Genomic DNA, 12500 nt, shown 5'->3' with positions numbered 1-12500 from the left:
TTTAGCATTTCTCTATGCTTTCACAGCTAATATATTTTCGGTTGTATAATCTGAGCTGCTAGAGCTGCTAACTTATGACAGTATGCTGTACAATACAATTGATCATTTCATATAAGCGACATTATACACGTGAATGGTCTGTAAACTAACCAGAATTTGTTCTACTGCGTGTGAGTTTCCCTGCCACGCGGCCTGCATCAGACGCCTAGGAGAGCTGCCGCCACTCGTCACCGTAGCAACAAGTATCTGCTGTATTCCAGGGGATGCTTCATCTAACGCGGTTTTGTTGTCATAGTTACGTAGGGTAACATCAGCACCATGCTTTAGCAGAAGCTGAAGGATCTGCAAGTTAATGAAAGGTGGGATTAATTAAACCAAGAACTATTTACCGACATTAACAAGTAAACAAACAATAAAAAACAACGTGAGATTTTTAAGTATACATGTATTATAGGTGAAACACGATGTCATACCAAAGAAAACTTCCATCAAATCATGACACGCAGTCTGGTTATTTTTTATGCGCTCACACTATACCCCAACATTAAATTAAATGGAATCACACCTTGTGGATTGGTCCACTACTGCTTCACATATAACATGAGGAAGCTGGCAACTAATGCAGAGTACATTATACATACAATTTTACACACAATTGAAGTTAAGACGCTGAACACTAAATTAGTTAAAGAAAATACTCAATACTATTAGCATAAAATACTGGGATACAGTACTTTTATGTGACCTCTTTTAGCAGCCCAGATGACAGCACTGTTCCCATACCGCCGATCTTTGACATCAATGTTCATGGAGCTTTGATCGTGCGGCCGAACGAGAGTCTGTATTCTATCATAGTCACCATCCTGAAATCACATTTTTGTACGATAAATTCAATATAATATTTACTACTACAAATTCACCCCCCCCCCCCACACACACACACACCTTTCTCACCCCAGTAACTTTATTGTAATGTAGATTGTAGACAGAACAAACCGCAGCATGTTATGACAGCCAGATTATCAATGTCACTTGTAATATGTTTAATATATATATATATACATATATATGCCCAGTGCTCAGACATGTGATTTTGAACAATTTGTTTCATGTATAATATACATATGATATATGTATCCTTGTATTGCTCCAAGATGTTAAATTCTAATGAAAATCCAGGTCCTATAATATAATAATCTGTAATCAAATTTGAGCTCTTCATATGCCTTACCCTTGCAGATGCTAAGAAGATCTCATCTAAATTTGCAGACTTATTATTGCGAAAAACAGAAGCTGCAACATCATGGTATGGAGCCAGCAGTCTTTTATTTCGAAAGATCCCAAATGGCAAATCTTTATTCTGCAAGTCAAAACAGTAACTCTATGAGACTACGGTACCTTACTCCATAAATTAAAACATTATTCACCTTGCCAGCAATGGTAAATGACATTACATAGCTCTGAGCAATGAAATTTTGCAGGTTTTTTTCTCTAAATAACTAGAAGCATTTTCGCAGATTAATTACCACCGGTATGGAGATATCGGGTCTAACCATTATAAGCACTAGCTATACCAATGATCTAATGACTACTACATATAGGTAGACCAAGCTAACTTAGCATGTTCCAACATAGCCACAAGTTCCCTTCTCGCTTAGTCCTACGACGTGTAACAGTCGGAGAGCCTGGTCGGTTTAGTTCCAACATAGCTCTAGAACTAATACTATAGCCCTCCGCTCCTCTCCTGCGGCGGAGCGGAGGGCTATAGTATAGTTCTAGAGCTAGTTCCACCATAGCTTTAGTACTATAGCCATTGTTGCCACAGGCCTGTGACAACAATGGCTATATAATATAGTAGTAGTACTAGACTAGCTACTACTACTACTAAAGCTAAATTCCAAGAGCACCACCCCATCTTTAATCTTACCTGTTTTGTGTGAATAGAGGGCATTCCAGTAATGCTGGTATTTGAAAGTGGTCTGTCTGTGCGTTGCCTCATCACACTACTAATAAGAAGAATGATCATAATTACATCATGTTCTGCTATAGCTCTAGGACTATATAGCCCGCGCACAGTTGCCTGGTCCTAGAGCTAGTTCTGCTATTGCCAATTCACCTCGAAAATTCGACATTATTGCGACACCAAACAAGCCACACGTTTTAATAGTAATATTAATAACAATCTAACCCAATCAACAATCCTTTTTTTACAAGAACAAGTTGAAGAAGAACCATAGATATAGAATACAGATTGTATTCTATAGGCCCCTATCTATGGAACTTGGGCTGAGAAGGTCTATGTCCCCCAGGGCCAGAGTACTGCCAGAACGTACCCTGGTACTATCAAATATGCCGGACCGTACCTCGCCTACTCCACTAACGCTGATAGGGTCTATGTCCCCCAGGGTACTGCCGGAACATACCCTGGGTACGGTCCGGTATACCGGAACGTACCCTGGTACTAAATACTACTATCTAATATACCGGACCGTACTTCGCCTACTCCACTAACGAGTCTAGGGAGTCGCCAACGCCTACTCCCTAACCCTAACCCTAACCCTAACCCTAACACTAACCCTAACCATATCAGCTAGATAGTTACCAGGGTACGTTCCGGTATACCGGACCGTACCCAGAGTACGTTCCGGCAGTACCCTGGGGGACATAGACCCTATCAGCTCCACTAACGAGTGTAGGGAATCGCCTACGCCTACTCCCTAACCCTAAGGCTAACCCTAACCATATCAAATAGTTACCAGGGTACGTTCCGGCAACCCTGGCCTGGGGGACATAGACCCTATGAGCGGAACTTGTAGAACAACAAGAGGTGTAGCTGACTGTGTCAGTGTCACTGAGTGTCAGTGTCACGACTCACACTCACACTCACAGTTAGATACAATAATGTAACCCAAACACAGGATAGGGTTTGGTACCGGTAACCTGTTACCTAGCTAAACCCAGCCTAACCCGACCAGGCTGTGTGACTAATGTCAATACACCCTGGTACAATTAATACACCCTGGTACGTCAATACACCAGGTATTCTAACCCTAGCTTTTCTAACCCTAGGCCCTTTCTAACCCTTTTCTAACCCTAGGTATTCTAACCCTAGGTACCCTATTCGAACCTCCAACCGTTTCTTGGAGCTAAACCCAGCCTAACCTAGGCTATCCTGTGAGTCTGAGTGTGTTTGAGTTACATTATGATTATTTATTATATCTAACTCACAGTGTGCATGTGACGCATACATACTTACACTAATCTGTAACTTCTGTATTATAACAACTGGTCAAATCTAAGCAGTAGACACGGCAAACTGATATTAACACACGCATTCTACCAGCAAACATTGAATGTTCTATCATCGATATCGATTAACACACGTGTTGCCCATAGCGAAACCCAAACAAACCACTGCGCCATCTGTTGGGTGAAATTGGACAATTTCGCCAAAGCTTACGGGAAAACAAACCACGTCGGTTAGGGTGTTTCTGTTCCTATATCCAAACCACTACGAATGTCCAAACCAATGTAAATGTTTGATAAAAAGATTTTCTAAGAGATTGGCTAGCCTCAACCAGGAGATAGCTGCCCACCCAGTAAATAGCATCACACTACCCTAATGGAAATGGGGGTTGCTAATGTAATGGGATGGCGCCATCTATCTTCATTTCTTTCACAAATTTTAGTTGCCTGGGACACGACGTGTAAACATTACCGACGATGAACTTATTTGTACAAGAAAATCGGTACGTTTAATAATAAATTAATATAGTCATGGTCTGTACGCGGGCTATAGTACTAATAGTACTACTAGAGTTAGGTCTAACCATTCAGCTAGACACAACAATGACAACAATGTAATCCAACTGAACACGAGCCATGCAGCGTAGGGCTCATGACATAAGCCTCGATCGTCTACACGACGACGCTTAACTCGAGTTACTCGAGTAAAAATCGCGTTAAATCGCGTAACTCGAGTTAGCGATTATGTAGCGTCTACACGTACACGTGCGTGCATGCGTGAGTGCGTGCGTGTGCACGTACATGTGCGTGCATGCGTGCGTGCGTGCGTGCGTGTGTACGTACACGTGCGTGCATGCGTGAGTGCGTGCGTGTGCACGTACATGTGCGTGCATGCGCGTGCGTGCGTGTGTACGTACACGTGCGTGCGTCCATGCGTGGGAACTTACACGTGCGTGCATGCGTGCGTGTGTTCGTGTGTGTGCACGTACACGTGCGTGCATGCGTGCGTGCGTCCGTGTGTGTGCACGTACACGTGCGTGCGTGTGTGCACGCGTGTGTGCACGCGTGTGCAGGTACACGTTCGTTCGTGCGTGCGTGCGTGCGTGTGCAGGTACACGTGTGTGCATGTGTACGTGCCTGTGTACGTGCGTTTGTGTGCAGGTACACGTGCGTGCGTGCGTGCATGTGTGCGTGCGTGCATGCATGAGTGTGTGCGTGCGTGTGCAAGTACACGTGCGTGCGTGCGTGCGTGCGTGCGTACATCGTACTAGTGTTGCCGCCTATCGTGGAGTTATGTACTATTCGCTAACTCGAGTTAAGGTAATTCGAATTAGCTTAACCTCGATCGACTGGCGAGGTTAAGCTAACTCGAGTTAACGCTAACTCGAGTTAACGCTAACTCGAGTTAAGGCCCCGTGTAGACGCTTAACTCGAGTTAAGCGTCGTCGTGTAGACGAGGCTATAGGGTCTATATCAGTATATATGTACCCCAGGGTACTGCCGGAACTAGCTCTAATACTATATATAGTATAGCCCGCGTACAGTGACTGCGGGCTATAGTACTAGAGCTATGCCGGAACGTACCCTGGTAACTATCTGATATGGTTAGGGTTCGGGTTAGGGAGTAGGCGTAGGCGGCTCCCTAGACTCGTTAGTGGAGTAGGCGAGGTACGGTCCGGCATATTAGATAGTACCAGGGTATGTTCCGTCAGTACCCTGGGGTACATAGACCCTCTCAGCAATAGTAGGGTGTTGGTTTGCGTTTTTAGCTCATCTGACATAGTCAGATGCAGCTTGTAGAATCGCATGATCGTCCGTCCGTCCGGTCGTACAGTTGGGCACAAATTTACACCGATCGACGTACCGCGTCGATATCGGCACATGGGGGGGATCGTCTCACAACGAGTTGGGCTGTCGAAGCTGCGGGGTCAATAGGTCAAGAGTCAGAGGTTGTAAAAGAAGGGGGAAGATTTTTTAACTAAGGTAGTAGGAAGGAATGCAGATTGCGGCACAAATCTAAACGGCTGACCTAGGCTGTGATAGTCGGGCTGGGCGGCGGTGTGTATAGTCATGGTAGGATAAAGCCCTCATGTGCGAAATTGGAGGTACAGCTGTCAAACGGTCATGGGCACAGGAGTTTTAGAACATTTTCTGAGGTCGATGGTCTGACGGCCACACCGAGCGATTTCGAAATCATTTTTGTTTCAGCCGTGCGATGACTAGCATTTTTATTGGCATTATGTGAAGGACTCATGGGTGAAATTCTACTTTCTGCTGAATGGCGAAGAGTAAGTGTCAGCATACCTTTTTGACTCAGAGGAGGACTTAAATGGGATTTGTTGCTGTCTGTAGAAGAATTTGGACTGCGGTTGTTTTTGTCAGCTAATCTTATCTGCCTGCCGACTCGTCTCGATGGCTCATGTCAGTGAAATTTAAAGTGAATATTTAATTAAGAATGGTTTTTTGCTCGTTAAACTGTAGTAATTTATTTATGGCATTCTGTTACTGGTTAGTAGTTTCTGTAGCCCTGTTCACTAGAAACTTTAGTTTGATTACTCGGAGCGAACTCGAGCAACCCGATTAAAGTTTCGTGAGTCTTGCCAGTGTAGGACCAGTGATAACTCGCGCATAACTGGTTTGCGAAGTTTGCAGTTAGGCCGGTGCCTTCTGAAAACTGTTTCTCGAGTTTGTTGGTTTGAATATCGGCCAATCAATGCGGTTTTGTTGAGTATGTGCATCCTGCCTTGATAGACAAACATGGCATTGATAATCTGATCAGTGAGTACCAGTGAATCGGAGTTTTGTCGATTTGTCGGTTTTTGCTCTGAGTTTGTTGAGTTTGCAAACTAAAGTTTGCTTTGTGGTAGGACAGGGATTTAAGTGTGCCTGCCAGTGGGCTATGCCGTGCATTGTTTGGCGCGTCTGCTGGAGTTTTTTGCTTAATTGGTTACAGGTGGCCAGCTTCTATTGCCCAGCTGTAGGCTTTGTGTAGCGTAAATGGCTCATGTGTGCTTACCTTTCTGTCTGGTGAGATGTTGTTGCTACTATGACTATGATGGGAGCCTTTCCTCTTTCCTTCTGAGACCGTTAACGTACGGCGCCATCTCGTGTGCACTTTATACGATCCACCGAACATTCTTTTGAGAGTTCTGATTTACAGCTGTGTTCCACTGTTTTCGCGTGTATGTAAATTTGGGATGGGGTTTACTAGAATCCCACCACTCCACCACAGAGTCACCGCAGTAGACGTTAGATGAGCGCTGTCGCTCTGCGGCACTTGTTATTGGATATTCTAACCATCCATGCTCACGCACGCCTATGTGCCTCGATCATAAGTTCTGTTATGGCTTCCCTCTCGGTGGCAGTGACTGTTGAGCGGGTAACGGGGTTCGAATGTTCGATCCGATAGTTTGACTCATGAGTGAAAGGCTACAGGTGCAGAGCTATATGTCGTACATATGGTCGTGCATGTGGCGTGGATGTCGGCCGTCGCAATATCTTCCCTCTTCCTCCTCCCTAGATAGTAAATAAATCATTTCTCAATCCTACTCTTACGTTGAGTTACCTATAGTTTATTAGTAATACTAATAGTTATTGAGCTTAATACTAATAGTATCTATCTCCTCCCCTACCTTCTCTTCTTCCCCCATCTACTCCTCTCCGCACCGCCATTGCCCTTCTCAATCTGTTGCTTCTTTAATTCCTCGCTGTGCATTCACCTCAACCACACTCGATCCTAGCTTCCTTAATTCCAGTCCTTCCACTTTTTCCACCTTTCCAAATCATTCTCCTACATCTTTGTCCTCTCTGCCTCTCTTCAATTCTTCCTGATTTTCACAGGACCTATACTTTTCAGCCTATTCTGTGTCTCATCTACGTTTCTTTCATCCTCTCCTTCCTTTCCTCCCCAGGTGGCCCCGGGGGGGGGGGGGTTATGGCCCCAAGACACACGTAAACTTGATCAGGATAGAGATCAAGAGTAGATAATATAACTAGAGATGATAGAGATGTATACATCAATAGTCCATAATAGAAAATAGAGATTAGTCTCTATAATGAGATAATCGTGATATAATGATATAATGATATAATAGACTCTATAATAGAGATTATAGTCTCATAATAGTCTCTATTATGGACTCTTGGTATACATCAAGCTATGAAAACAGCATGACTGTGTTGGGATTGTCAAAAGTAAACACAGTTGGAAATCAAGGCACGTTGATTAGGCAATCGAGGCATGTCAGATTTATGGGTATGTCGCAAATTAGCTTCAGCTTTGAGGCACGTGAGACCCAACATGCAATAAAGGTCTGGGGAGGCACAGACCACAAAAAGTCATTCATGTGATACTCAAGCTTTATAAACCAATTTAATTAATTTTTTTTAGGTAAGGTAGGCCTATTGGCATTGCAACTGGGCTTTGTGGTAATGGACAAGGAGAAATACGTAGCAAAGAACTGGAAACAGTGCACCCCTGCGGAGTTTCTTCGAATGACAAACTTGCAAAAGGGTAGATATCTGGCATATGAAGAACCACCTAAACATGTGTCAGAAGCTCGGGCACAAAGTTTATCAAGGTATGACATATACATGTATGATATATATATTACCAGAAATAAATTATGCAAATGTCTTATTAACTTGCTCTCGGCAGTATACCAAGAGATAAGTTGAGCATACGTGTTTTTACGTGTACGTTTGAAGAATCAAACATATTTTTTCAACGAAAAGTTAGTTGTGAAATGTAAATTACCTCCGGTACATTATTTTGGGTAACCTGTAGTACATGAAAAATAATCTACATTAATTTCAGAGTTAAAAACTGGAAAAAGATCAATGTAACAGAGGAAATCGAAATGCCTAGTGTAGATCTTGGGACCAGGTTTCATATGCACCTAAGTGAGGAAGAAGCAAAACAAAGGTATTTAAAAGGGATTTGTCGTCAAGAGAGAAAGTGTGGGGGGACAGGGTGAGAGACACTGGGGGAGAGAGAGAGAGAGAGAGAGAGAGAGAGAGAGAGAGAGAGGGAGAGAGAGAGAGAGAGACAGAGAGCAAAAGTGAGAGTAAGAAAGCATGAAAGGGAAAGTGAGAAAGAAAGAGCAAAAAAGAGCGAGAGGGAGAAAGTGAGCAAGAGAGAAGCGAAGTGATGTAGGAAGACTGTAAATGAAAAAGATGGAAACTTGTGCAGAGACAAAAGTGTAGCATAAAATGAAGGAGAAATTAGAAATTTGGGAGGGGAGTGAAATAGGGCCATGCATGTACGCGAATACTCCATCCCGCTGCCATAAACTGCTCGAATCAGAAGCAAAGACGTGGTGAACATACAATAGAAATAGAAGGCGTAAAATTTGTATAATCCGGTGAGAAATGCGACGAGTTTGCACGGCACGACGACGATAGCCATTCACTCTATCCAGCGTCACTGTTGTGTTGGTAGGGCAATAGAGGCAGGTCGCAGACTCGTGAACGCTAGGTCACGCTACATCGCGTGCAAGTCCCAGGACATCAGTCAGCTGATCAGTAGCCAGCCGACAGTACTGAAGGCTATCCGGCTAGAGAGTTTGCTCCCGCCCCACCCGCAGTCCTCCTGCCCACCTACACTGCTGACCCTTGCCCAGCAAGCACGTGTGGAGGAACTACTCGAGGACACGCAGGGCCTGACCACGAACAGACAGCTGTGAAAAAAATGTTTCGTATCTGTTAGATTTACGATTTTATTTCGTTTTCCGTCCACGCGAGTTTCGGGTAACAATTACGGAACAAAAACATTCAAATATCATATATACATGTGTGTAAATATAAAATGCATTCGATAATCACTTCTTGGTAATTTTGATAATAATATAGACGGTAGACCTATGTACTTCTACCCGATTTTAAAGGCATACTAGGCCCATTGATTATGCAATGTTGACGAATGCTAGAGTAACTGGCACCTTGTGTAGTTAATAAGTACATAACCTTAATAGCCAAACGCGTATTAGGGTATCCAATATCACTGCTGGTTACATTAAAAGCAAGACTTGAAATCGGTTGTTGATATTCATTTACGTGCCGTAAATGTCATCCAGGAGTCAAGCGATGGCGTAAACATTTGTTTTGGACGCCAGATCAAATGGAGGTGTCAGAGGTGTAACCACGGCCATGGACTAAACATGGTAATGGAGTAAAACACACGTACTAATCACGGATGCACATGGACAGCCCTGACAAAAAGTTCCTTATCACGAGCGTCCGTGTTTACAAAATCACTGATGATAGCATTGCGTACGCCCGAGCATGCGTGCGAAAATGTCCGGTGCACTACAAATCTGTATCACACCCGCTTCACCGGCAGCGGTTTGAAACTGTAAACAACTGATTTCTTGGACTGCGGATTTCAATTAGACATTTCTTAGTAACCAGCAGTGATATTGGACAAACTAATACGCGTTTGGATGTAAGGTTATGTACTTATTAACTACACAAGGTGCCAGTTACTCTAGCATTCGTCAACATTGCATAATCCTAGGGCCTAGTATGCCTTTAAGTAAGAACCCTGTGGGCTGGCTAGAATAGACTGACTGATATATCTATAAGTTTCATTTTTGCATATCAACACATCAAGACAAGATTCATTTGTGTTATTAAATCACTGAACATAATTTCAACTAACATACGAATTACAGATGCCCTGCTTTTTACTTAATTTGTTATATTCTCCACAAATATTTGGCAATAATGACATAAATTATAGCTAATATATCCGCTATTATACGAGATTATGGATTATATTAACAACTTATAGATGAGATCAATTATCCAACAACTAATTACAATTTGCAATTAACTTAAAATTTCATTTGAAATTACACTGAATTTGATATGTTTAGCTATAGACACATGCTTACCTTGTACTAAAAATATTACAAATTTAACTGCTCACTGTCATCCAGACCTGATGCAGAAATACAGTACGGTGACATACAGTGTAAGTTAAGTGTTGTACAGGGTGCGAAATTAACGGGAGTCCGGAGTCAAATACTCTCTGATTTACTGTCAGACTCCCTGATTTGACATATGCAGGAGTCCGTGCGACTCCCTGAAAATTCTGCCATACAGGATACTAACTAGTTTGTTCCAGAACACGGCCTCGCGGAAGTACCGTATTTTTTCAGCTAATATCCAAAGAAAATTTGGCAGACGTGCAGCTGCATGAATATTAAAAACAAGCACATGAATTATTGTTAATATCTTTAATTTTAAACCTCAGACTGCGGACTCCCTCATTTTGCTGCGGACTCCCTGTTTTTGAGGGTAGGGAGTCCGTTGGACTCCCGTGTTCAAAAGTTAATTTCTACCCCTGTTGTAGCACTTGTTATATATTTATACTTGGACTTTGAACTAGTCAACGCTGTGCATACCCTGTTGTTACCTGGCTGGGGTGGCTGCTATGCAGGCACTATGTGTGTATTCTATAGTTGGAACAAACCTGCTATTTTTTGTTAATGAATGGTTACTGAATGATGTAATCAATTGGTATACTTATACAATGGTGATTAATACCGTAACAAAGTTCACCTTATTGTTGTCTGGGCAATCACTGGATACTAATAAGACTACTAATAATGGTACTGGCAAGAACCAATACGTGATAAGCTCTGATACATATGCTTCGTCTGTATACAGACACAATATATATATAGATGTAGATATATAGATATATGTGTGTGTGAGTTGGCTAGTCTTTCGGGTCTTTACACTGCACACAGTCCTGCATGTCCACTTTATAATCTTCAACCTGAACTGTCGACTCAAAGACGTTGAATTCGTACTTCACCCTGCGCTGCGCTTGCTTGAGCACCTTCCTCGGATCTGAATCAGGATCTAAATAAAACAGCCACTACAGTTAATGCATTGTCAATGAGTCAGTGGAGACTCCATTGCTTTTTACAATTATTTTATAATTGGGGGAACTCAAAAGGAATGACGACACTTACACTTGAACATATGTCGTAATGTTTTTTATAAGCTAAAGAATGAGCTACGGGATGGCCTGTGTAACTATATAAGTGCATTTACCTATTGCCAAATGGGCGGACATTGCCACCTTGTTCATGGTCAAAGCCCATATCCTCAAGTTGTGAACCTCCATGACTCCAGGCACAGATGATAGCAGGTTCTTCACATCATTAAACTCTATACCTCGTGGGGCACCTGAATCGCAAGAAAAGAAATTACATTGTTTCTAATGTCGTATAACAGCGAACGAGTTTGGCACTCGCCCCTATATATATATATATCTAGCTATTTATATAATATAGATCTCTATATTATACACTCCTGGTAATATGATATGCACTTAACCAAAAGAGGACCTTAACGGCTCATAGGTTGCAAGTAAATTTTGTAGAGATCTGAAAATAATTAAGCATCGAGGCGTGTTAATTCAATTGGCAGATAGATTAACTTATTAACCACATTACTTTGCCTTAGCATTGTACTTGAACAACTTGGCAGAGACTGAGCAGTTCAACCCTCAGCAATTTGAAGTTCATGTTAATATTCAGTGTATAGTGTGATGGGCAGGAAACCCATCACCAGTGCGAAATTGGAGGTCACAGGTCAAAGGGCAGTGGGGGAAAGGTCAGATATCAGACATTTTCTGAGGACAGGGCTTAATGGACAGAGTGAACAACTTTTTTGTTTCAGTGCTGACCTACCATTTTTATCACTTTATTGAAAGGACCATGAAATGTGCTTTCCACTGACGTGCGAAGAGTAACTGTCTGATCACCTTTTGACCCTCAAGAGGAGGGTTAAAGGGACTACGTCACGAATTTTCTATGGAAAAATTTGTAAAAAAAAAATTGCCATTTTTTTACATTAAAAGTAAGAACTAACGTTACTAAATATATCCTCAAACTCTCACCTGATAAAAATGTTTTTACGTTGGTTAAATTTGCAAAAATCTAGACGATTTGGTAATATCTGTTGTCTAACACTATTCCCCCAGTACTGTTCAGATACTGGCGTCTCTCTGTTTTTCACCGGCAAATTAGGGCATATAAAGAAGGTATATAAGCATAAAAAGTAAACAGAAACACTAATTGTATTTTCATACATTTTATTTTGTACAAATAACACACAAATATATACTGCTTGATGGTGCTAGAAATTCGTGACGTATTCACTTTAAGATTATGCTATTTACTGAGAATGAGGGAATGATGTTTGCTGTATGCAAGAGTTTCTTCACTAATCATTACATG

General features: G+C 42.2%; 3 protein-coding genes across 3 annotated transcripts in view; 1 reads left to right on the top strand and 2 right to left on the bottom strand.

Annotated features, from left to right (window-relative positions):
* The window catches only part of LOC106809887 (ankyrin repeat domain-containing protein 22-like), a 3659-nt gene extending 1708 nt beyond the window's left edge, over positions 1 to 1951 (bottom strand). Inside the window, exons 1-4 of the mRNA XM_014813124.1 lie at positions 1928 to 1951; positions 1232 to 1360; positions 735 to 863; positions 151 to 342 (exon numbers count right to left, since the gene is read on the bottom strand). Coding sequence (XP_014668610.1) covers positions 151 to 342; positions 735 to 863; positions 1232 to 1360; positions 1928 to 1951 — 474 coding nt within the window. The remainder of the gene's footprint in view (positions 1 to 150; positions 343 to 734; positions 864 to 1231; positions 1361 to 1927) is intronic.
* A 1736-nt stretch (positions 1952 to 3687) lies between these two features.
* On the top strand, positions 3688 to 9200 carry LOC106809890. The gene is made up of 4 exons (XM_014813127.1): positions 3688 to 3749; positions 7637 to 7826; positions 8063 to 8170; positions 8687 to 9200. The coding sequence occupies exons 2-4, from the start codon at positions 7678 to 7680 to the stop codon at positions 8928 to 8930; spliced, it is 501 nt and encodes a 166-aa protein (XP_014668613.1). The 5' UTR covers positions 3688 to 3749; positions 7637 to 7677; the 3' UTR covers positions 8931 to 9200.
* Positions 9201 to 10564: 1364 nt separating this feature from the next.
* LOC106809896 (zinc transporter 2-like) overlaps positions 10565 to 12500 on the bottom strand; it is a 13255-nt gene continuing 11319 nt past the window's right edge. Inside the window, exons 8-9 of the mRNA XM_014813134.1 lie at positions 11311 to 11445; positions 10565 to 11115 (exon numbers count right to left, since the gene is read on the bottom strand). Of these exons, the coding sequence (XP_014668620.1) occupies positions 10970 to 11115; positions 11311 to 11445 (281 nt within the window). The 3' untranslated portion in view covers positions 10565 to 10969. The remainder of the gene's footprint in view (positions 11116 to 11310; positions 11446 to 12500) is intronic.

The sequence above is a fragment of the Priapulus caudatus genome, unplaced genomic scaffold, assembly GCF_000485595.1.
Source record: "Priapulus caudatus unplaced genomic scaffold, Priapulus_caudatus-5.0.1 Scaffold394, whole genome shotgun sequence".
Classification (NCBI taxonomy): Eukaryota; Metazoa; Priapulida; class Priapulimorpha; order Priapulimorphida; family Priapulidae; genus Priapulus; species Priapulus caudatus.
Note: the sequence above shows the minus strand (reverse complement) of the source record. Positions and strands in the feature narration are given on the sequence as shown.